General features: G+C 41.1%; 1 protein-coding gene across 2 annotated transcripts in view; it reads right to left on the reverse strand.

Moving 5' to 3' along the window:
• Nucleotides 1-334: 334 nt before the first annotated feature.
• The window catches only part of slc9a5 (solute carrier family 9 member A5), a 157824-nt gene continuing 131319 nt past the window's right edge, over nt 335-26839 (reverse strand). The window contains exons 11-17 of one of the 2 annotated variants that reach the window (XM_051931682.1): nt 18738-18826; nt 18342-18468; nt 16646-16819; nt 11122-11191; nt 8941-9066; nt 6212-6401; nt 1315-1447 (exon numbers count right to left, since the gene is read on the reverse strand). In XM_051931682.1, coding sequence (XP_051787642.1) covers nt 6214-6401; nt 8941-9066; nt 11122-11191; nt 16646-16819; nt 18342-18468; nt 18738-18826 — 774 coding nt within the window. In that variant the 3' untranslated portion in view covers nt 1315-1447; nt 6212-6213. Of the gene's footprint in view, nt 1448-6211; nt 6402-8940; nt 9067-11121; nt 11192-16645; nt 16820-18341; nt 18469-18737; nt 18827-26839 lie in introns of both variants that reach the window. The other variant, XM_028809352.2, reaches the window with a different exon arrangement.

The following is a 26839-nucleotide window of genomic DNA, read 5'->3' on the forward strand; positions in this document are numbered from 1 at the left end:
AAATATCAGAGGCTTAAAGATGAAACTTTAAGACAATACTTGTGGCTCATAGCCAAATAAAATAAATACTAGCCACACCTGAACGGAAATCTGTGAATCAGCTGAAAGGACCATGTTTGGGTAGATCATGATCATTGCTGATGAGTAATCTGTCTAAATCAAAATTCTAATAGTCCATGAGGACTTTAGTACTGTAGGTCGTCTTTAATTCAGACAGCGATTAGAAGATTAAGGAAATGTTAACAAATGTCAGAATATATAAAAGGCACCAGTCTATTGAGGCATGGAAATTTTGTGTGTGTGTGTGTGTGTGCGTGCGTGCGTGTGTGCGTGTGTGTGTGTGTATACAGATAGAATATAATAAAATATCATTTTTAAAATTAGTTATTGAAAAATGGCATTTATGTCCTAGCAGCGTACACATTATGGACCAGGTGCATGAAAGAAGGCACTGAGCTTTCATTTTCAAAGTGCATCATTATCCATTTATATATATCTATATATTTGTCTAACAGTGACATGAAACACAAAAGCCTAATTGTAAGTCTGTTAATGATATCTACCAAAATAGACAAAAAAAACAAATAATTATAAGGATAGTTCTGAATTTATGAAGTGTATTCATTATGAACAATATAATAACTTAACAGTTGTTATCTCTAATTTGCAATGAAGTAACTCCTTTTTAAGTGTCTGTGTGTAGGTTTTTTGTGCTCGTCCTATTTGCCTTAACAACAAACACGCCTTGTCTTAAATATAACTTTGGATTTGTGTCATATACATCAATAAAAATAATTTTAGAAAATCCACATAAAGTATTAAAAAGAATGCGTAAAGAAAAAATCCAAAATCTTTGTTTTGTTAAAGTGCTCAGTTTAAGTACCATAGAATAAACAATGGTCCTTTAATTAAAGATCTGTCTGGCTACTGGACGACTGTCCACCGAGATTACTTGTTGAGCCAGAAACCAAATTTTTGAGGAGAGAAACTCTACTGGCCCTGTTAAATTGAACGGGCCACCGGGTGCCAGCAGAGCTGGCCGACTGGCCCAGCCAGGAGGGTCGCTCATAGGACACGAGAGGCTGCAGCTCTTGCTGCTGGATGGAGTCCGGACTTTCATCATCGCTGTTGTGTTGGGTAGTCAAAGTGCTATCAGGAAACTGAAACCGGGCTAGGTGGAGAGGGGTTGGTCCGGGGGAAGGAAATTCATCTAGCTCTGCCAGGGTGGGCTGCAGTTGAATCTCAGTGATGGGTGGCGATGCCAGGCTTTCCAGTGAGGAGATGCTTTGGTTCCATGCTTGCTGCATATCAAGAGGCACGATCTTGGTTGTCTCAGAGGAAACACAGGCAGGTAAGTCACCTTGCCGACCTTTCCAAGGCAGCTCCTTCTCTGCACATGTCGGTGATGGGGGAATGACACATGGGCTCTGGCATACATCTAAGTTACCTGTAGTTGGAGGAAAGAAGATCCAAGATTGTCAAGAAATGGTCACTTCAATGTAAGATGGGATTAGTCATAGTTAGTAGAGAAGGAGTTTTAAAGCATGCGAGACAGGGTAGTGTTATCAACTGGAGACAGACATATAGAACAATACAGTCCAGAGCTACATCAGGTGCCATATGTGAGACAGCAAGATCTATAAGGATAGAAGGAAAGGAATATACCAATATTAAATAAAATTTCAAAGCAGAAACTGCACTTCAGCTACAGAGGTACCATTCAACTGCATCCACTCCCTATACAGCTGAAAAGGGGAATGCTGTTTATCTACTGTATATGAGGATTTCAAATAAAGGTGACACTTACATCTCCTGAAGTGATACTGATATTTTCACAAATGATAATACTAGGTTCTCATACGTGCATAATACTGTACTAATTGAAAGAGATTTTGGCATTATAAGATAATACTGAATTAATTTGAAATACAGGGGCTGTGGTAATACAGTGGTTAGTATTGCAGCCTCACAGCTTTGAACTCCAGTTCTAAATTCCAACCCAAGCAACTGTATATGTGATGTTGGCTCAATCTCCCCATATTTATGAAGATCTTTTCCATCTACACCCCAAAGATATGTATGGTAGACTAACTGATCACTGTAAATTGGAATGGTGAAAACAAAGGTCCTGTACAAACTTCTTAAAAATTGAAACATTAGTCTCTATTTTTGCTATTTGTCCACACTACCCCGGCATTTTCAACCCCTGAAAATGGAGACTTCTTAAAATGCTCTCCAGTGCTGTATACTTTTAAAAACGTAGCCTCAGCATTGTGAGGTGGACAGGCGAATATTCGAACTGCGAAAATGCAACTCTAATTGTGTTCCGAGTTATTTGTGATTATTACATGGCCATTCCCTGATGGGATCCTGCTCATTACAACATCTCATTCCAAGTGGTCACTCTTCACAGAGGAAAACCATATTTCAACATAGTGGACACTGAAGAGTAGCTTTCCATGGTGCTTGTTGTGTTGCTAACCTGTATGCATCTAAATTGCATTCTGTACAACTTGAATGCTGCATTCACGCCACAAAGACATGTAATTTTCCAGTCGCTACAGTTTTGTGAAATATCTCATGGCCACTCCTTCAAGGATTTTTGTACTGATGTGCGCACGCCCAGTGTTGGTGAATGTCTACGTCATATGTGTTTTAAGTCATTTTAGTGTGGATGGAGATGCTTTCGTAAATGATGTGAAAATGCTACAGTGGACTGAGATTGTTTTCATTTAAAAATGCTGTTTTCAAATGAAAACCTAGTAGTATGGACATAGCCTAAGTGTGGGCATGTGAGGGCCAAGGTTGTTGCTACCTTAGCCTAACTCTGTTGCTATAGTGTGTTGGGGCATTGCTTTTAAGGGACCAGATTTGTATTTCTGATTTAATTACTGCTAGTGGAAAGTTTGCACATTCTGCCCATATCCAGTTAGTTCAAATTCCTCTCACATCCCAAAGACATGCAGGTTTTTATTAACTTTAAATTGAAGCAGTATGAAGAATTGTTGGTGTACTCTTCAACAGTGCAGCATCCCATCCCGGGCTGGATCCTGCCTAATGCTGACAGGCCAAGCTTTGGATCCCTGTGAGAAGTTTCAGAAAAAGGATGGAAATGAAGTAACATTTGATTTATTCTGGAATTTCGTTATACTGTACTTCAGTAGCATAGTGGTGATACTGGGAATTTAAAAAAATAATACAATATTATAGTGATACTACTGATTCATTCTGTAGAAATTATACATGGATAATACTTGACTTTTAAATCAAAGTAGTAAACACTGGATAGACATTGGGATTTGATTTTTTTTTTAATCAAAGCAAAAATCCTTGACAGTACACTTCTGACTCAAGGAATGTGTATTTTAAATAACATTGAATTGATTGTGGGATTAAGTTAAGGCACAAATATTGCTTAATAGTAGATCAAGATCTCTTATGAAAAAAGATGATCCGCTCTGGCAACCCCAAACGGGAGCAGCTGAAAGAAGAAGTAGATCAAGATCTCTGTTTCTTTGCACTAGTGCCATTTGTCTGCTTCTCTGCAATACTGTCATTGACCCAGAATTTCTCTTTGTACGTTTTTTTGACAGACCTTTCTTCTACAACTTATTTTAAGAATGACTCCCAAAATCAGTATTCCACCCACTACCTAAAATTTTGCCCAATCCTTGAGGCCTGCCCTGGGAATGCAGTTTTTCACTTGGATTCCCGAGCATCTTTCATCACAGCAGTCAGCCTTCAAGAATGTGAGCAGCAAAAAAGGGGATGGCACGTTCTTCAAAACTGGATATCTGCCAATGTCATAATCAACAACGGAGCACTCTAAACCCCCTTTGTCTGTGCTTAGGGAGACTGTAACTCCAGAAAACATTAAATAAACAGTCAGTTTTGCCATTTTCACAGGTGAGTAATATATATTAATGTGTTTTTATCTCCTTTCTTGAGTTGTTTACTTTGCAGGAGTATGCTATCAAATGAACTGTTACCTTGGGTAGTTTATTTTTGAGTGAGCTATTCCAATTTGCTCAAGGATGATGTAAAGAACTGTAGTTTGTTGACAGTGCCAGGTGATTAGATTATAGCCATACTTACATTTCATGTGTAAAAAAAAACTAAGAATATAAGAATATGTTAAATAAAATAATTAAATAATTAAACATCTATTGACTACTTGGCTCACTGGTAAATTAAAAAATAATCACAAACTGGACTAGCCAAAATGATAAATGAATGAAGTGCAAAAAAAAAGAATCTACATAAACTGAAATCTAGACACCTTTAAGTTACTCACATTACTGTAATTACCCCAAAACTAAATTTTGTTTTGTTAGTTTAAGCATCATTTCTTTCAAAGGATGCAACATGGAAGGAAAAAGTGATCACAGGGAGAACAGACCAGGTCCCAGAACACCAGGAAGAAGAGGGTTGAAGTGGGAAAGCTGCAAATAAAATAACAAAAGAAAAATAATGTAAGTTACAGTCAAACCATTTTATATGACTGGCCACAGTCATGCTGAAGTTATTTTCTCAAAATTGTCCACTTGTGCAGTGCTTGTTCTTAAATAAAATCCATATTTATATCATTTCTATTAAAGGCCACATGCACTACTTGCTTTTAAAATGTTAAACATCTCCTCAGTTGTACTGTCAACTCATTTTATCCTTGTTACATAAACAATTAGCTCATCCAGTATTTTTCATGTTAAGGTTATGCCAACTCAAATCACGACTAATTTTTTTAATTAATTTTAAAACAAATTTTTTATAACTCACAACTCATAGCCTAATGACACACAATAAGTGGGGTTAAAACGTTTTATTCTCTTTGAAATAAATCCATTGCAGAGGAGTACAGTAATTGAGTGTAACACCCTTTGAAGTTCTAACTACGTGTGTGAAGCACCCATCTGTTCACTGGGACGTGGGTGCTGCTGCAGAATATCAATTGAAGGTTTAATATATGACATTTCAGGGGAAAATGCATTTTCATCTGTTTACTTTGTTCATCTCGAGTCCATGTTGAAATCTTAGATGCTCATTAAACAGTTGGCTTTTTTTGCTGCTCCCTTAATCTGGGCATTTATTTAAACTTTCCTTTCAGAAATAATTTCTAAGAAGAAAATGTAGTACTCTGCATCTAGGATGCTACCAAAAGCAACCTTATACACGTCCACGATTGCAGAGTCATTTCTATGGAGATTATAAGGTGAATGAATATCTTAAGTTGCTTTAACAGTGTTGAAGAACTGAGAAAATAATTTAACTGCTTCTGATGACAAAATAGGAAGTGGACATCTAGTCATATAACCTGTGTTTTATCAATTTAGTCACCTTTTTTTATTATTGAGGCATTCGAGTGTGGTGTTTGCTTTGAAGTGAAACACAGTTGTCACTGTATCCTGCAGCACTCACAAACATATCAAAAATGAAAATGGCAAAGTACATACAGGCCCTGCAAAAACCACTCTAAGTCTACTGAAATACTGAAGCAATCCAAAGCTGAATGTGTTCGCTCAAGAATAAAAAGGTGAATGTTCTTCAGTGGCGTAAATCAAAGTAATGACTTCAGATCTTCCCAAAACAGCTGGGCAGTTTGGTGGATGCCCAAAATAATCCAAAGCTGTAAAATATGCCTCTACCAAATATTAACGCAATGGCACTGAATTCTGATTTCATTTTTTCTTCAGTATACAGTATTTGCTGAAAAATAACTAAATAATTAATGTCACTTATAAAAAATGTGCAGGTTTTGAGTGAGAATATCTGGACACTCTGCAGTGGACTGGTGTCTCTTCTTGCATTGTACCCAGTGATGCCCAGATAGGTTCTGTTCTCCATTCACTTGGATTAAGTAGGTTTGAGAATGTTATGTTATGCTATGTTTGGACACTAACTTGAATAATTCAGAAAAACTGCAAAACTTTCAAGGACCGAGGGTACTTTGTAAGGCATTATAGTGTATATATTTGATTACAGATATAAAACAAAATCTGACTCTGGCTGGTGGTGTCATTAAGTTCATTAGATTAATAAGAATCGGAATTAATTGAGCAAAAATTGCATTTTTGACATAGAAGTACTTTTTTTTTTAACTTCCCAACAAGTGGTCAGAATAAACCTGATTTGACTGTAAGATAAATATATATATATATATATATATTTAAAAAGAGGAAAAAACCAAACCCAGAACAAATCTCATTGTCTTTACTGTTAAATGGTTTGCTGTGGTGGATGGCTGTTCTCTGGGGACTCGTTGGATTCTGTTGATGAGATCTTGTTCACAAAAACCAGACTCGGCCGGGGTACTTTTGCACTCAGAGAGGGAAGTGGCTGGCCACTCTCAAATTTCCAAGGAGGCACTTTTTCCAGCTCTTCATTATTGGGTATCTGGCTACTGACTGTAAGAAAAACCCTTTGTTTGAAAATCTTAACAGCAATGTTATTATTTCTGGATCTGACCAAATTCAATGGGGTCAGAAGTAATTAAGAATACATTCCATAAGATTAAAAACAATCAACCTTGGCAACAGATTTGAAAACATTCCTGTTTTATCCAGGGACTAAGATTTTTGAGACACATTTTCTGAACTGGTATCCAGCTATAATTCAGAAGCTGTTAAGTTAAAATTTAAGAAATTATTGTATTGGTTTTTCAGAAAATAATACTGTCAGACAGAATATAGAGTGGCTATGTGATAGGTGGAGCTGAACATACATAGTATTACCAGCGTAAACATCCTTAGGTCACAAAGTCAATATACATATGTGATGTTCCTAATTAAAAAGATGCTAAATGGACTCATGCATTCATTATACAGGTACCTTAAGGATCTGTTACTTAAGAGGGCTCACAAGTGCAGGCTTCATCATCACATGGCCTTGTGTGCCATGTAAAGATCACTGAAGTGAAGGTAAGATTAAAAATTGCATCTCTGGCATTTTTTTTTTTTACTTAAAAAGAATATTTTTAGCACAAGGTATTGTCTCTACCTTTTTACAAATTCAGAACTCCAAAATAACAAAATCCATCCATCCATCCATTTACCAACCCGCTGAATCCGAACACAGGATCACAGGGGTCTGCTGGAGCCAATCCCAGCCAACACAGGGTGCAAGGCAGGAACCAAACCTGGGCAGGACGCCAACCCACAGCAGGACACACACACACACCCACACCAAGCACACACTAGGGACAGTTTAGAATCGCCAATCCACCTAACCTGCATGTCTTTGGACTGTGGGAGGAAACCCACGCAGACACGGGGAGAACATGCAAACTCCACACAGGGAGGACCCAGGAAGCAAACCCGGGTCTCCTTACTGTGAGGCAGCAGCACTACTACTACGCCACCGTGCCGCCCCTAAAATAACAAAATGCAAATCTGAATTATCCTGTAAGTGAGTCTGAATAAGAAACTTAAAGTTTGGATAACATTTGCAGTCATGAACCTTAGTTCAGCTAAGAATAAGAAAGACTAAGCTTCTCTGTATATCAAACAAATTGATCTCTTACTAATATGAAATGACTACTTTTAAAAAAGAGACATTTATCTAAAGAAATTAAAAGAAACACAGCAGACTTGGACTTGTAACCTACTTCTGTCTCCCCAAAATACTATAAAAATCATGAAGCATCACTTTGCCTGATGTATTATAGTTTAGGTATGGCCATGTGATAAAAAGATGCTCTGTTAAAATGCATTTTACTTACAAAGATTAAAATACCCAAAGTATTTGTAATACTGAGAGATGTATTTCTAAGGTTATGTTTATACCGCCCAGTGCTGTTGGGCCCAAATCCAATATGTAGACATTATATGTCTACTGTTTAAATAGGTAAATAAACACATATCCTTGCATCTGAACTGAGATCCATACTTGTAATATTTATCATTAGGTTGTATTTTTAATGTTAAAAGGACAAAGATAAATGACGATAGAGGTCAGTAGAGAGTTAGATGTCCTGTTTGACCATACTTCAAGTGGATGGCACTGTGCAAGTAAGATTAGACGGTACACCTGAAAAAAATCAGCAACTGAGCAAATGTTTATTGGCATGATCAGAAGGGGCTACAGGCAATCAGTGTGTTAAGCCTTCTGTACTGCTGGGCCCTTTTACATGTGATTTGCCATGTTACCTGGCCAAAATAAGATGCCACACAACTTGGCTGTGATTCATGTGTGCATGGTTGTCATTTCTGAACATTATATGTGTTAATGTAGAAATCAGATGCTGGTTGTATGCAGACATAAAGCATTAACACTGTGACAAAACATCAGAATAAATATTGCAATTGTTTTCTCAGTCCTTTGGTGTAAATAAAGGCCAAATCCCAAATTACTGCACACCAAGGCCATATAACTATTTAGCATGCAGAGCTAAACTGAACTCTCAGTCTTTTTCTAAAACATTTTTGAGACCGCACTATCTACCTAAAACAAGTGCAAATTACCCTGACCAAACTGTTTACTCTATACAAACATTTGTATGGCTGAAGTGCTTTCACATCGTCATCCCCCTGCCCTTAATGTGCCCACTCAACAACTTACCGTGATTGCTGCCTGGGCACTCAAACGCAAGATCCACATTTCTACCTAATTAAAAAATTCACATGGGCTATCCTTTGTTTGTTTTAAATCTCTTTTATCTTCAGTGCATGGCTATAATATTTTTGTGTTGATTTTATTTACTGCTTTTACAGTGTTTACTCATTTTCACTGGTGACCAACAAGTGTTTTACAGGTGCACCACTACCATAATTAAAAAGAGGAATACAACTGCCTTTCAATGATGCAAATCTTATATAAACAAAATATTAGTAGAAAAGATTACAACCATGCTGGAAAAAATGAAATTGTAACATTTTCCAGTCAAAGGGGCAGAGTTCCATTTAGTTGTTATAAAGGGTGGGGTGTAGGCCATTTAGCTTAGCTTACTTGATGGTGTTCTCTCCTGAAAGACCTCATCAGCAGCTCGAGCTACAAAGGTAATTCCTTCGTCCTTCTCAGTCTCTGAATTGTCATTCTCTTCATCTTCAGATTCAATTTCCACAGCAATAGGAGCTGACAGCAAAAATAAATGGAAACATTAAAGATTTATCTGAGGGCATCTTCACCTGGTCAAAGAAACCTCAGTTCATTAATTTTCTATATAAGTGATGTCCATTTCAGTGCTGAAGGGACAAAATTTCCCACCAACATTATATATATATATATATATATATATATATATAAAATATATAAAGTTATGTATATAATGTTTATGCACACTACCGGTCAAAAGTTTTACAACACCTCGGTTTTTATGGAAATGCTTGCAGTTTGATGTCTTAATGTTTCATGAAATCAAGACATAGAACAAATTAACAATGACAAACATAAAAAAAATAAGTGAATGACTCATTAAATGTGCACAATTTTATTCAAATATTTGATTCAAGAAAGTAACTACCTCTTGCTGATATAACAGTCAAACTGTTGTAACTCTTTTCATTCAGAATGCCAGTCACTCTGTGCAAGTCACCAACTTTGCCTTCAGCAAAAGAACCCCAAGACCATCACACCTCCTCCTCCATGTTTGACTGTTGGTGTCACACTCTGAGGAACCATCCTTTCACCACTCAACGGCATATAAACACCCTCTGTGATGAACCAAAGATTTCAAATTGTGATTCATTGGTCTATAAGACTTTTTTTCCAGTTTGCAGGAGTCCACATCTGGTATTTTAAGGCCCTATTTGGACCTTTAAGGAATGGCTTTCTTTCTGCAACTCGCCCTGTCAGACCTACAGCACAAAGTCTCCTCTTCACAGTAGAAACTGAGACTTGCTTTTTTTGACCTGCACTGTTAAGCTGTGCTTGAAGCTGTTGTGCTGGGAGTCGCCTATCAAGCAAGCTGGAGACCCTCAGAAACTTGTCTTCTGATTGTGACTTTGGTTTTGCCAGATCTCTTCCTATCAGAGTTTCTTCCAGTTTACAATTGTCTTTAGACTGTGTATGACACCACTGTACAGTTTCTCTAAATGAAATCCTACACGTCAAAGGGTAATAATACTCTGTCTTGTTTTATTTGTTAATTGCACTTGTATTCCCATTATCAGTCGGCTTTACAACTTTCTACAGTGAAATTTTGTTCAAGTAGTACTTCAGTAACAGTCTGTTCCAATTTTTCTTTGAGACAGACAGAGAGTTTTTAAGTAATCAACAGAAGTTGGGACACCTGTGCAAATTGTTTGCTTCAACGTGCAAGGTTTAATTTACTTTAATGCTGCAGAACATCTGTTATAACCTACTTGTTGTTCTCTGAAGAAGGGTAACCTAAACTTTAAATTTAAACCTCTGACAGTTTACTGCTTATCATTTTACCATTTTAGGTCATTCATCGCATTTCAACTGATTAAATGTGAAGTAAGACAGGAAAAACTGAGGTGTTCTAAAACTTTTGACTGGTATTATGTTTATATACTGTATATATACATATATATGTACATATATATATTTATATACTGTATATATATATATGTACATATATATATACACACACACATATATATATATATATATATATATATATATATATATATATATATATATATATATATATATATATATATATATATATATATACACATATTAGTATAGGTGGAACAATAAATACAACATTCAATAATAAAACTCAATAATTGCCTAGGAGGGGTGCCATTGTTAATATGTTCTGGCATGAATGCCATTTTGTTAATTAATGGAAAGATGCCCAGAAATAACTGTTCAGGAGATGATGATGTTTGGCAGCAGGGAGACTTCATTGATTGTGCACAGCCTTCTGCTTTATCCTGTCAGTCCTCTACAGGATTGACATTCCCCTTTTCTGTGTCTTTGGAGTTAGGGACTGTAAGGACACAGGAGTTGCCAGGATGAACTCTTGGAGTCAGGAGTAACGCAGCTCGCAATGTCTCACTTGATGTAATAAGGAATGGCCAGTATTGTTGGAGGAGAAGGAAGGGAAGGAGAGGAGGGATGCTGTACTCATTACACAAACACTGAGTGGTAGAAGTAAAAGTATATTGCTCCACATTATGTACACCACAAAAAAAGATTTGTCTTGTTCCTTTGTCTTACCTGGATTTTGCCAGCTGATGTTTCTTCTGGGTTTGCCATTGGGAATGGTGTCATTTGCATCATTGTTTTTCTGTTTTGAAGGGAGGAATAATTTTATCATTATTAAACATGTAACATTGAGAGATTTGTTTTGTCTCACTGAAGACTTAGCTTTCACACTTTAATGTAATTTCCAAGTATGACCCAAAGAACAGAGGGATTACATTCAGCCCCACCAAGTGAAAAGAGTGCTATGCAAATATAAGCTGCTTTACTGTAGACAATAAACACTTAGGGCCATCAGCCTGCTTCTTTGGCTTTCATCTAAAAATGGCTAATATCAACTTTCTGCAAGAATAATGTTGCATTACAAATCTTTCTGTTGCATGTGACACTATCAAAATGTTTTTGCCTAACCAAAAAATGAACTTCTGTTTAATATATGGTTTTATACATAATGATAATGTTTTGTTCACTGCTGAGTATGAAGCAGCTGTCATGGTTCTCTCTCACCAGATGAGGGGAGAACAAGTGCCCTTACTGTAGGAGTTCGAGTACCTCAGGATCTCGTTCAGAAGTGATGGAAAAAGGGAATGTGAGATCTATAAATGGATTGGAGCAGCAAAAGCAGGAGATGAGTCTGAAGAGAAAACTCTCAGTTTACTGGTCAATTTCCATCTCTGTACTCACCAATAGTCATGAGTTGTGGGTAAAGGCTGAAAGAAAGACAGCAAGTAGAAGAGGCAGAAATAATGTTTCATTGCAGGGTGGCTGAGCTGACACTCAATGATAAGGTGAAAACCTCAGTGATTTGGGAGATCCTCAGAATACAGACGCTATTCCACTGGGTTGAGAGGTGCCAACTTAAATGGTTTGGGTATATCGTAAGGAGGTGTCCCCTAGAGCTGCTCTGATCATATCTCTCAATCGGCTTGGAAATGCCTGCAAATTCCCCAAGAAGATCTGAAATCTGTAGGTGGGGACAGGAAGTCCGGACTGAACCGCTTGGACTGCTCTCACCACAACCCTCACCAAGAAAGCAGTTTCAGAAAATGAGATGAGATGATAATCTTTTTTACCCATCTGAAAATGCTGCTTAATGCCCTTTCACTCATAGGTCTCTGAGGCTGTACAGGTTGACTTCACTATGCTAGTAGAGTCTTTGACTTACTCTGTAACCTACATAAACATCCACCTTCCCTGTTCACAACTCCTGTCCGAGGCCAATGCACACCCACTAAATAAATGCATGCTGACTCCTCTCGTGTTATTACTGTAGTCTCCTGATGAAGTTCTGTTACACTTACAGCGGATGGTTTTCTCTCTTGTGTAGCCACACATCTAATCACAATCTATGCAGGGTTGGACTTCACCTAAATGTTATGGAGTATGCTGCCATAAGCTTGCACTATCACAAAATAAGCATGTGTATTTTAGTTATTTAGTAATTACTCGTAAAAGTAAATAAGAAACATTGAAAATGTAAAAATACAAAACTGCAGTGTATTTCTTAGCTTTATTTGCTCTTATAGTATCTTCCACTGCTTCATGTGCGTCACACACGTGTGCCTGGGGAGCACCTTAAAGCTCAAGCAAGGTAAGCAATACCACGCTGAACTGAGAGGAGGCGCTGTCACTCTCTCTTCTACCTGCAGAGGAACCCCGACAATGACTAATCCCACCCATAGTTCCTGGAGAAGGCCCCATCTCTCCTGGTCGGGACAAAATAAAAAGAAGCATTACCGGAGAGTGGTGTCTCAGTCTGGACCCAGACATGAGACCCTGGCGTAGAGCTACTACTGTAAGCTGCATGGAAGGCTGGATTGGTCGAATTTTGTTTTCTTGAGCCTACAGGCTAACGTTTTTTTCTTTTGTTAAATTAAATGGCATGGCCCAGCTGGCTGCCCAATTGTTACTCAGGACTCCGTGTGTCCTTCGGGTATTGACAGTGCCACAATTCTGAAAAGCTTAAAGTTATTAAAAATATTTTTAAAAAGTGTAACGTGCCATTATTGGTATGCTCAAGGACTGATAATGACCCTAAATATGACACCCACATAATAATAGATGAGTTAGTGATACCCCATAAAAAATGTTGCTTTATAATTTAACATAACGACAAATAGCAAGAAATGTTTTTGATGCTCATGGAGAATCCTGATATGGAATTGAAAGAACGTCGACCGTCTGTGCCCTTCCCGCTGTTATAAAAGAAAAAACAGCTAAATGGAGTATGTGAAGTGTGGCTCTCTGGAGGAGAAAGTTTCTGACTTTGCAGAATTTTCATGGAAACATCAAAGTACTGGGAAAAAAAATATCACGGCAGCTGGCTGCTTGAGACCACTTTCTACAAAAGAGGCACATGCAGAGTGTGGCTTCTTGGAAGAAGAGCATAATGTCTGTTCAATGTGAAAAACAGCACAACAGCTGGCCACTTTAAACTTTGTGTCAAAAAAACAGCGAGCATGGAGTGTTACTGCTTTAAGGACTGGTGGCATAAAGTTTACGTGGGACTGCCTGCTGTAGGGTGGCTTGATGCTTAGAGTGCTTGTGGTAAACCATTGCAAACTAAGATGAGCAATACAGACACGAGCATTCAATATGAACATGTACTTTTGTTTCCTATACATACTCATACAGCCTAAATCCCAAATTCATTTACTATGGAAATTCTCATGACAAACGGACCTTCCCAAGACCTTGTAGTGGTGGCCTTCAGAGCTGCTGAGAATTAAATAAGTGAGAAAAATCCAAACGTATCTAAGCGCGAGTCACCGGGGAAAGGTTTGATTTTGACTCGCTTGGTTATCCAACACGTTTTTTTTTCCTTTGGTTTGTAAGGGTAAACTTGAGACCATGCAAGCTAAATGCACATATAATGTTAACACACTATATAAAATACTGTACAAAGGTCCAGTTTGCTTTAGGCCAAGAAATTACACAATAGGTATACTCACTAATTTTAGTCTACAAAGGGCTAAATATGATGGATTTCCAACGTTTTTGTGACAAAAGGTTACATTGTGCAGTTAGAATGTGTATAATCCAGAGCTCTATTAAATTCCTAGTCCTGAGTAAGACAGTAAAGTCTTCAGTACGTAAAAGCCCCCCCTAAACCCTGGAGTTTTGGACATCTCCCTGTGACATGCTCCAGAGGATGATAGAGATGCTGGCATTAAAATCTGATTTCTTTGGTCAGTGGTCAACTCTTAACTCTGCTTTGTTCCTTGTCATACTCTGTGTGGTCTTCTATCAAGACCGCTGCACAAAAAAGAAAATTATGAACCAAACAATGAAAAAAAAACTGCAAATTCAGATGGGGATTTCCAAAAATACAAGAAACAATTCTTGACTGTGTAATTCAGTGGAACTTTGCCTCTTCTCTCATTATTCTTTTACAGAAACTCTAAATGTAGCTACTGTAATGATACGCATAAAGCAAGCAAAATGGGGCCTTTCAGTCCCTAAACTGACAGACTAATTTTCCTGAAATCTCCTGTTTCACCAGTGAAGTGTGCAGTTCATTAATCACGGCATACTGCTGACTGCCCTCTGAGAAACCTGCTATTCACATTGACTCACATTACTGACATATAAAGGAAATTAGGTGCTTGCAGCACGGTGCATGACTCTGAAACACCGTTGAGGACAGAAAGAAAAAATAAGGTGTGGAAAAATTCCAGAGGAAAGAAAGGAATCCTGCCATCTGCAAAACTCATAGCAGTCAATAGACTCAGTTGCAACAGCGATGGAATTTCTTCAGCCTACAAAAAACTACAAGAAACAAAACACAAGAACTGTTTGTGAGTTTGAGTGCCTGAATATGTATTGTAAATGGCTGTAGGATTCATTTTGGTAAACACATGAAATGTTTATGTCATGGGCCCACAACTCCTAGATCTAAATATTGACTAACTCTGGGACCACCCATATTTTGCATTAGCTGCATACAAGTGAGTTTGCCTTTTGCATACACACTCACTGAGCAATTATCTGATCATCCAATCATATGGCAGCAGTTCAATTCATAAAATCATGCAGATACAGGTCAGGAGCTTCAGTTAATGTTCACATCACCACCAAGATGAAGATAAAATGTGATCTCAGTGATTTTGACTGTGGCATGATTGTTGGTGTCAGGCAGGCTGGTTTAAGTATTCCTATAATTGCTGGGATTGGACAGTAACACCTTGTTGATCAGAGAGGACAGAAGAGAGTGGCCAGAGTGACAGAAATACTACAGTGACTCTGATAATCTCTCTGTACAATGGTAATGAACAGAAAAACTTCTCAGAATGCACCAAACTTGAGCAGAATGGGCTACATCAGAAGAAGACCACATTAGTTTCTACTCCTATCAGCCAAGAACAGAAAGTTGAGGCTGCTGTGGGCACAGGCTCACCAAAATTGGATAAATGAAGACTAGAAAAACGTTGCCTGGTCTGATTAATCTTAATTTCTGCTGAGACACACAGATGGTAGGGTCAGAATTAGGTGTAAACAGCACAAAACCATACACCTAACCTGCCTTGTGTCAACAGTCCAGGCTGGTGTTGGTGTAATGGTGTGGGGTTTGTTTTCCTGGCACAATCTGAGTCCATTACCACCACTCATTTATCATTTGAATGCCACGGACATTTTGAGTATTGTTGCTGAACTTGTGCACCCCTTCAAGACCACCATTACCTTCTAATGGCTACTGCCAGCTCCATAATGCATTATGTCATAAAGAAAAGTCATCACAAACTGGTTTCATGAATGTGACAATGAGGTCAATGTTCTTCAGTGCCTTCCCAGTCACTGGATCTGAATCCAATAAAACACTTCTGGGACGCGGTAGAACAGGAGATTCACAGCACTGACCAATCTGCACAAATAGCATGAGTCAACAAGGACCAGAATCTCAAAGGAATGTCAGCAGCATCTTGTGGAATCGGTGCCATGAAGAATTGAGGCTGCATTTAGAGTAAAAGCAGGCTCTGTCCAGTATTAGCATAGTGTTCCTAATAATTTGCCCATTGAGTGAATGCACTATATATGCGTCATCATTTTATCATACCAAGGTTTCAGTCATTCAAGCTTTATTATTTACTAGCAGGGCTACCCTGCCATGGTGGGGGCACCAATTAAATTTCAGAATGAAACATATCATATGGTGCTCCCCTGTACAAATAGGAGATTTGTGCAAAATACTGTAGAGATGGGTTCAAAGGTGTGGATTTTCAGAGCAGACAAACACCCCACAATCCAACATTCTGCTTCATATATTAGATTGTGCCATTATTCATTATAAATATGTCTTTCACAAAGCTTATGGTCAGAACATGCTTGTCAAAACACTAAAGAGTACAATACTAAGTGAGCCTTATAAAATACTGTTGATACCAAACCCAGTATGGGACATTTAATCTGAAGGTGCATTTTTAAAGTATCGTCATCCTATTGTTTCAAGGTGTTTACAATCCTTGAACTTGATTTGAAATATCCTGTGTGAGCAGGCCTTAGCTCTTGTGAGAAATCAGCAATCCACAGTAAGTACACTTGCCTTTTTTTGACTTTTATCCCTTTTGTGACGTGCCTTGCTTTTGGTGGGGTACACGTTGTGTTTGGTAGATTTGAAAGACTCGAGCCGGCGTCGCATATTCCTCTGGAACACCTCACATTCCTGCCTTTCTTGCTCATTTGCACTGATGAAGTGTCGGCTGTAATTGGAGTGGAACTGTGAACAAGAGCAAAAACATCTTTATGGTTGTTCAGCCACACACTTCACATTTAAATATTCTAAAAAGAAAATTTCTGCATGTAAGTACTTAGTAGTGAAATTTTAAGTCATGCACATAAATATGAAGTTTCTGTAGAATTCAAGGTCACAGTGGCATAGCGGCTAAAATCTCAGACCCCTAGTACCAGGCATACTTGTTAAGATTCCCAACCCAGTCACTTTTTGAAAAGAGCTACATGTTAATAATAATAATAATAATTGTTTACTTTTATATTTTCTCACTACTCAAAGTGCTTTACATAGTGAGTGGGGAGCCACTTCAACCACCACCAATGTGCAGCATCTGCCTAGATGATGTGACGGCTGCCATTTTTGCACCAGAACACTTACCACACATTAGCTATTAGCTGGTGACGTGGAGAAAGAAAGCAAATCAGAGGCAGGGGATGATTAGGGGCACAGCAGTCAATTTAGCCAGGTCATCTTTATAAAGGATGTGCAGGGATGTTTAAGGACCACAAAGAGTCAGGACCTCGGTGTTACACCTCATCCAAAGGATGGTGCCATTTTTTCCAGGACAGTGTGCCTGTCACTGCACTGGGGCATTGGAATCCACATTCGGACCACTGGGTAAGCACCCTCTGCTTGCCTCTCCAACACCTTTTCCAGCAGCAACCCAACCTTTTCATAGATGGCCTCCCATCCAAGATATTTGCTGAGCCCAAACACACTTAGCGTCATGTAGATGGCCTGTCTTGAAGTGCATGTGGTATGCTGCTGTGCTCCACATGTCTACATTGGTATAAAGTCCACTGATGAATGTTATACAAGAATAAATTGAATTGAGTTTGTTTTAATGAATCCTTCCCACTTATTAAAAAACAGCTTGCTGGTTAATTTGGAGACTCTATTGCTGGCCTGATATAAGCAGACAAGGGTGTGTAGTGCGAGTGTGTCCTGTGACTGACTGGTGTCTTGCCTATATTTGACTTCTGCCTCGTCTTAATGCTACTAGGAGATGCTCTGTCTCCCCGTGACCTTGAAACGGCTCTGAAAATAAACACAAAGGCAGTGGGACGCATGGGCCGTCTAGCACATTTCTCTATTCCTCTAAGAACATGCGTTTACCGTATTTCTGTTTTCCTTAATACAGTCCTGCCTTATTTTTGCACCTACTAACTCCTCTGCCTCACACATTATAGACACACAGAGAAGAAATGGATGTTGCAGCTATGCAAAGCAATTCCTTAGAAGTCTTTCACTAATTAATTTGTCTACACCTACAGCACCTTCCACCAAACAAAATTAAGACTGTAAACATTCAAGCCTCACACAATGCATTAATTTTCAAAGACAAACAAGCAGTCCCAGTCCTACAGTTTCTGAATGCAGACAAACACAGCAATACACTTATCAAAACCAGTGGGCAATGATCACTTCGCTCAGAATGAACTGCGTTACGTTATTTACTGGGCTGAAAGCATTGAGCAATGAAGTCTTGGGCAAAGAATTTGCTCACCCTTTTTCGTGGCTTATACAGGTTTCCCGTCAAGACGTGATGCATAACTGTGTCTTCCCTGTCTCGGATGCTTCTCACGGTATCAATTACCTGAAGATCCAGGCACACTCCGCTACCATTCTCACGGCTGAAAGAAAGAACGACGACGTCAGGGTTAGGGCACTGCTTCCAACAGCCACCCTTGGTGATGGTTTGCTTTCATGTGCATTTATTTGAGGGGCCTTGACACCTAATCCCCCTGAGACTGATACAAGTGAAGCTTTGCTCCATGCTATCTGCTTTGTTTGCAGCTGTAAAGTATTACTGAAAGAAGAGATGAGGTGGACTCACTTTCTAAATGCCTTTATTTAAAATTTCAAAGCAGGATGAAAACCAGTTAGCTTTTTCTTTACTTACATCAGGTTAGTGACAGAGTTTTCTGAGAAAGATGTCCGACTGGGCATAGAAGCAAGTGACATTTTGGCAGAACTCAGGACGTGACCCCCCTATAATATACAAAAAAAAAACAACAAAAACATACAACAATAATGGCTTTTAAAGATGAATTTATCTCAGCTGACATTGTTGAAAGACCAGACAACCAAAGGTGCGTAAAATATATGGGTGGTGAGCATTCTTAGTGTCAATGTAATGGGATTTTAACTTGTCTTAGCCAGCCTGCCCTTCTTCACCTATTTATATTTACCTTCATCTGGGGTAGCACAGGAGATATGGTAAAGAAATGGTTAACGCTTGTTTGAGAGCACCTGCTGCCGAATCACTGCTGAACATAAGTAAACCACCCAACCTTAAACCAACATTTGCCATCAAACCGCTTCTCTTGTATTTGTTTTCACTTTCTGAGGTCGTCCTGAGAGACACTGGCTTATTAATGAACTGTCAGGGAGCAGAGACAAAGGATAGCTTCTCCTTCCTACTTCAAACTTACCTGTATGGATTCTCTACGTAACAAGATCTTGTTAATAGCTCTGTAAAGTGCTTCATGGTTTTGCTGACTATTGTAAAGCCTTCTGCTGTTATCAGCAAGCAGTACTGTTTTCAGGAAATGACCTGCTTGGTTGCTTAATGGTTCATGCAGCTTGTTACGCACCATTTCTTGTTTAAACAGTGTTTAAGGGTCCTGGATTTAATACCTTGTGCTCAGACTTTATGGATTATATGTTTAGCATTTAAGCATTTGTTAGTCTCTCTGGAACGTTCCATGTTTTTGAACATTTACCATAACAGTAAAGGAGAATTTAAAAATACAGACAGTGAAATATCAGGTGCTCTAAACTCCCATTTTCCTCAGGTCTTCACATGTGAGGAAATGGCTAACCTTCTAGCACTAAATGGGACTACTAAGGAGGTACTGAGTCATTTGGAAATTGTAGACGGAGAAGTGCTGCTCAGATTAAATAGGTTGAAATCAAATAAATCACCAGGACCAGATAATATTTACCCTCGAGTTCTTAAGGAGGTTAGCAAGTACATTATATAAACCTTTAACACATTTTTAGGAAGCCACTGTGCACTGAGAAAACTTGGAAGGACCGAAAAATGGCAAATCATTTCCCATTATATATAAAGGGTGACTGGGCAGATCCAAGTAACTGTAGGCCAGTAAGTTTAACGTGCAACACAGATACATTAATGGAAGGAATTATTAAGGATAAGACTGAGCAACACATGGCAATAACAGGAGTTTTACCTAACAGTCAGCATGGGCTCAGAAGAGGCAGGTCATGTTTTACCAACATGCTGGAATTCTATGAGAAAGCAACAAAAAGATACGATCAAGGTGGAACATATGATATTATTTGTCTTGGCATTCAGAAAGCATTTGTAAGGTGCCACATGAAAGGTTGGGCATTGAACTAAAAGAAATGAGAGTTCAGGCTGATGTTTTTAGATGGGTGCAGAAGGGTTATGTTGTGAGGAACACTATTAGAATCGGGTGATGTTAAGAGTGGTGTTCCACCGGGGTCAATAAAGGGGCCGGTGGTATTTGGATACGAATATAAATTTTATTATAAATAACAAGCCAGGTGGACTGGCAGATAATCTAGAATTTGTTGAATCATCACAGAGGGATTTGGACAGCATACAGGATTGGGCAGATTTGTTGCAGATGAAATTCTATGTCAGTAAATGTATTACATGTAGGAAGTAAAAATGTTAGATTTGAATACACAATGGGAGGAAAATCAAAAGTACCCCTTATGAGAACGATTTAGGAGTTGTAGAGGGCTCAACACTATCAAATACGAGACAGTGTTCAGAAGCCATTAAGAAGGCTAACAGAATGTCAGATTATATAGTGCCCTGATGTGTGGAGTGCAAGGCCAAGGAGGTTCTGCTCAAACTTTATAACACACTGGTGAGGCCTCATCTGGAGTACTGTGTGCAGTTTTGGTCTCCAGGCTACAAAAGGACATAGCAGCACTAGAAAAGGTCCAGAGAAGAACAACTAGGCTGATTCAAGGGCTACAGGGGATGAATTATGAAGAGAGATTTAAAGAGCTGAGCCTTTTCAGTTTAAGCAAAATAAGATTAGTGTTTAAAAATCTGAAGGAAATTAGTACAGTGGATCAAGACTCTTATTTTAAAATGAGATCATCAAAACACCCCTCCTTTAACCGCCACCTTATCGTGGTGGAGGGGTTTGCGTGTCCCAATGATCCTAGGAGCTCTGTTGTCCGGGGCTTTATGCCCCTGGTAGGGCCACCCAAGGCAAACTGGTCCTAGGTGAGGGATGAGACAAAGAGCGGTTAAACAAACCTCCTATGATGAAAAACAATTTTGGATGGCGTTTTCCCTCGCCCGGATGCGGGTCACCGGGGCCCCACTCTGCAGCCAGGCCTGGAGGTGGGGCTCGATGGCGAGCGCCTGGTGGCCGGGCCTGCACCCATGGGGCTCGGCCGGGCACAGCCCGAAGAGGCAACGTGGGTCCCCCTTCCCATGGGCTCACCACCTATGGGAGGGGCCAAGGAGGTCGGGTGCAGTGTGAGTTGGGTGGTGGCCGAAGGCGGGGACTTTGGCGGTCCGATCCTCGGCTACAGAAGCTGGCTCTTGGGACGTGGAATGTCACCTCTCTGAAGGGGAAGGAGCCTGAGCTAGTGCGCGAAGTTGAGAGGTTCCGGCTAGATATAGTCGGGCTCACCTCGACGCACAGCTTGGACTCTGGAACCAATCTCCTTGAGAGGGGCTGGACTCTGTACCACTCTGGAGTTGCCCCCAGTGAGAGGCGCCGAGCGGGTGTGGGTATACTTATTGCCCCCCGACTTGGAGCCTGTACATTGGGGTTTACCCCGGTGGACGAGAGGGTAGCCTCCCTTCGCCTTCGGGTGGGGGGACGGGTCCTAACTGTTGTTTGAGCGTATGCACCGAACAGCAGTTCAGAGTACCCACCCTTTTTGGAGTCCCTGGAGGGGGTGCTAGAGGGCATACCTTCTGGGGACTCCCTCGTTCTGCTGGGAGACTTCAATGCTCACGTGGGCAATGACAGTGAGACCTGGAAGGGCGTGATTGGGAGGAATGGCCCCCCTGATCTGAACCCGAGCGGTGTTTTGTTATTGGACTTCTGTGCTCGTCACAGATTGTCCATAACGAACACCATGTTCAAGCATAGGGGTGTTCATATGTGCACTTGGCACCAGGACACCCTAGGCCTCAGTTCGATGATCGACTTTGTGGTCGTGTCGTTGGACTTGCGGCCACATGTCTTGGACACTCGGGTGAAGAGAGGGGCGGAGCTGTCAACTGATCACCACCTGGTGGTGAGTTGGCTTCGATGGTGGGGGAGGATGCCGGTCAGGCGTGGTAGGCCCAAACGTGTTGTGAGGGTCTGCTGGGAACGTCTGGCAGAGCCCCCTGTCAGAAGTAGCTTCAACTCCCACCTCCGGCAGAACTTCGACCACATCCCGAGGGAGGTGGGGGACATTGAGTCCGAATGGGCCATGTTCCGTGCCTCTATTGTTGAGGCAGCTGACCGGAGCTGTGGCCATAAGGTGGTCGGTGCCTGTCGTGGCGGCAATCCCCGAACCCGTTGGTGGACACCGGCGGTGAAGGATGCCGTCAAGCTGAAGAAGGAGTCCTACCGGTCCTTTTTGTCCTGTGGGACCCTGGAGGCAGCTGATAGGTACCAGCAGGCCAAGCGGAATGCGGCTTTGGTGGTTGTTGAGGCAAAAACTCGGGCATGGGAGGAGTTTGGGGAGGCCATGGAGAACGACTTTCAGACGGCTTCGAGGAGATTCTGGTCCACCATCCGGTGTCTCAGGAAGGGGAAGCAGTGCAGTGTCAACACTGTATATGGTGGGGATGGTGCGCTGCTGACCTCGACTCGGGACGTTGTGGGTCGGTGGGGGGAGTACTTCGAAGACCTCCTCAATCCCATTAACATGCCTTCCAATGAGGAAGCAGAGCATGGGGACTCAGAGGTGGGCTCCCCCATCTCTGGGACTGAGGTCACCGAGGTGGTCAAAAAACTCCTTGGTGGCAGGGCCCCAGGGGTGGATGAGATACGCCCGGAGTTCCTCAAGGCTCTGGATGTTGTAGGACTGTCTTGGTTGACACGCCTCTGCAACATCACATGGACATCAGGGACAGTGCCTCTGGATTGGCAGACTGGGGTGGTGGTCCCCCTCTTTAAGAAGGGGGATCGGAGGGTGTGTTCCAAATACAGAGGGATCACACTCCTCAGCCTCCCTGGAAAAGTCTATTCAGGGGTCCTGGAGAGGAGGGTCCGTCGGATAGTCGAGCCTCGGATTCAGGAGGAACAGTGTGGTTTTCGTCCTGGTCGCAGAACAGTGGACCAGCTCTATACCCTTAGCAGGGTCCTGGAGGGTGCATGGGAGTTCACCCAACCAGTCTACATGTGTTTTGTGGACTTGGAAAAGGCATTCGACCGTGTCCCTTGGGGAATCCTGTGGGGGGTTCTCTGGGAGTATGGGGTACCGGCCCCCCTGATAAGGGCTGTTCGGTCCCTGTACGATCGTTGCCAGAGCCTGGTCCGCATTGCCGGCAGTAAGTCGAACCCGTTTCCAGTAAGAGTTGGACTCCGCCAGGGATGCCCTTTGTCACCGATTCTGTTCATAACTTTTATGGACAGAATTTCTAGGCGCAGCCAGGGCGTTGAGGGGGTCCGGTTTGGTGGGCTCAGGATTGGGTCACTGCTTTTTGCAGATGATGTTGTCCTGTTTGCTTCATCAGGCCGTGATCTTCAGCTCTCTCTGGATCGGTTTGCAGCCGAGTGTGAAGCGGCTGGGATGAGAATCAGCACCTCCAAATCCGAGACCATGGTCCTCAGCCGGAAAAGGGTGGAGTGCCCTCTCAGGGTTGGTAGCGAGATCCTGCCCCAAGTGGAGGAGTTCAAGTATCTCGGGGTCTTGTTTATGAGTGAGGGAAGAATGGAGCGTGAGATCGACAGGCGGATCGGTGCGGCATCCGCAGTAATGCGGGCGTTGCATCGGTCTGTCGTGGTGAAAAAGGAGCTGAGCCGCAAGGCGAAGCTCTCAATTTACCAGTCAATCTATGTTCCTACCCTCACCTATGGTCATGAGCTATGGGTAGTGACTGAAAGAACGAGATCGCGAATACAAGCGGCTGAAATGAGTTTCCTCCGCAGGGTGTCTGGGCTCTCCCTTAAAGATAGGGTGAGAAGCTCAGTCATCCGGGAGGGGCTCAGAGTAGAGCCGCTGCTCCTCCGCATCGAGAGGAGTCAGATGAGGTGGCTCGGGCATCTGATCAGGATGCCTCCTGGACGCCTCCCTGGTGAGGTGTTCCGGGCACGTCTAACCGGGAGGAGGCCCCGGGGAAGACCCAGGACACATTGGAGGGACTATGTCTCTCGACTGGCCTGGGAACGCCTTGGGATTCTCCCGGAAGAGCTAGAAGAAGTGGCCGGGGAGAGGGAAGTCTGGGCATCTCTGCTCAAGCTGCTGCCCCCGCGACCCGACCTCGGATAAGCGGGAGACAATGGATGGATGGATGGATCATCAAAACACAGGCGGAAACTTGTTAAGGGTAAATTTCAAACAAGCTATTGAAGTTTTCTTCATACAGAGAACCATAGACACATGGAATAAATAATAGACTTGATGTTATTTTTGGAAGAATGAAGTTGATAGGACTGGTGAGTTTTGTTGGGCTAAATGGCCTGTTCTTATCTAGATTGCTCTAGTGTTCTAAAAATCATCATTTTCACATTTCATTGCATGTACCGAAGTCCTGGTTGTCCCACATGAATGTAGATTTGATGTCCAGATTGATTTATCCCCAACATTACAAGTCTGAGCCATACTGATGGATCCCAAAGACACAGAACAACTCTGTGCCATAGTAGAAAGGCATGTTTCTCTTTTAGGTTTGCAACAAGTACAGCTTAAGCAACTGGTTTAAGCTATACAACAAATATCAGGGTTGGTACATGTTTTGAGACCTTCATGTTTAGTCTCAGTAAATACCACTTTAGAATTTTCCCTTATGGATGCAAGTTACTCATCAACCACTTCCATCTATATAATACTTCTACAATTAACCAAGCAGCATGCCAGCATTGCATCAGGCATAGCATCATCATGTACACATGAACACCACACTGTCCTAAAGCAGAATGGCCAGTTAACCAAACCACAGTGCATTACACCAACTTTCCTAACAGTTTACTTTTATTTTCATTGACAAAAATGGTCTTTTTTATGCTAATGTTGATTAATAGCTTTTCACAGGCAGAGCTTTAACATGGGCAAAGGACCACCTGGGCCTCTGTTAATCTTGGATTGTCTTTTTGAATCCTAGTCTAGTCCATGTCCACATCCAGTCTTTTAATTTGCACCAGCCAGTTTGCTCAGTTGGTAGTATGGAGCTCCACACGTACATGGCTGGTAATCTATGTAATGGACAACCTCTTATGTTTTATAATATTCTTTCTGACGAATCTAAAGTGATTTGGTGATTGGTTTCTTGTCAGAATTTATAACTGCAATGGTCGTGCTTGTTATTTGTCTGCATTTGTGATAGATGAAAAGAGAGATACTGTATGGTTAGAAACTTTCTGTTTGTGTCAAAGTACCTGATATTGTCTCCTTACCACTATATTGAAAAGAATCCATGCTGAACAAGGACAGGGTGGCATGGGACTCCGTCTTATGGTGTCAAGGGTCATATCCACACTTAGTGTCTAGGGCTATGGGAAATAATGTCACTTCATAATACGTGGCTCCCGTTACAGAATCCCTAGAGCTGTTAGTGAGAATGGGAACTTAGGCTTTTGTGGATTTTAATAACTTGAACAATTCTTAGTTTTCTTTATGTGTTCCTGACAAAACAATTAGTTGCTTCTTTTGAATTTAATGACTGTATGTGTTGATGCTTGATGTAAATTCATTGATTCCTGTTAGTGTAGGTGGTCTGGCAAACTAACCATGTTGACTTTCGGTGTGAGTACTGAAAATAATTGGACTATGCAGAATCTTGAGGGGTTGAGAGAAACTGTAACTGAGTGTTATTTCTGATAGCAGCACTATGCTGATCAAAGGGCTAGCTTATTTACTTAGTAGTGCTTCACCTGCTTTAATGGTGATTTTCATTGCTCTATAAGAGAGCAGTGCTCCCTTACCTGCCCTCAGTCTGATGTTTCCTACTTATACACTCTCAGTAGTAAAACATGTTAACTGGCAATACAGTAATCCCTCGCTATATCGTGCTTCGCCTTTCGAGGCTTCACTCCATCGCGGATTTTATATGTAAGCATATTTAAATATATATCGCGGATTTTTCGCTGCTTCGCGGGTTTCTGAGGACAATGGGTCTTTTAATTTCTGGTACATGCTTCCTCAGTTGGTTTGCCCAGTTGATTTCATACAAGGACGCTATTGGCAGATGGCTGAGAAGCTACCCAACTTACTTTTCTTTCTCTCTCTCTTGCGCTGACTATCTGTGATCCTGACGTAGGGGGTGTGAGCAGGGGGGCTGTTCGCACACCTAGACGATACGGACGCTCGTCTAAAAATGCTGAAAGATTATCTTCACGTTGCTACCTTCTGTGTGCAGCTTTTAAGTATGCTGCACGGTGCTTCGCATACTTAAAAGCTCAAAGGGCACGTATTGATTTTTTTATCTGTCTCTCTCTCTCTCTCTCTCTCTCCCTGCTCCTGACGGAGGGGGTGTGAGCTGCCGCCTTCAACAACTTTGTGCCGCGGTGCTTCGCATACTTACAAGCAAACAGCCCTATTGATTTGTTTGCTCCTTTGAAGAGGAAGATATGTTTGCATTCTTTTAATTGTGAGACTGAACTGTCATCTCTGTCTTGTCATGGAGCACAGTTTAAACTTTTGAAAAAGAGACAAATGTTTGTTTGCAGTGTTTGAATAACGTCCCTGTCTCTCTACAACCTCCTGTGTTTCTGCGCAAATCTGTGACCCAAGCATGACAATATAAAAATAACCATATAAACATATGGTTTCTACTTCGCGGATTTTCTTATTTCGCGGGTGGCTCTGGAACGCAACCCCCGCGAT

The sequence above is a fragment of the Erpetoichthys calabaricus genome, chromosome 9, assembly GCF_900747795.2.
Source record: "Erpetoichthys calabaricus chromosome 9, fErpCal1.3, whole genome shotgun sequence".
NCBI lineage: Eukaryota > Metazoa > Chordata > Cladistia > Polypteriformes > Polypteridae > Erpetoichthys > Erpetoichthys calabaricus.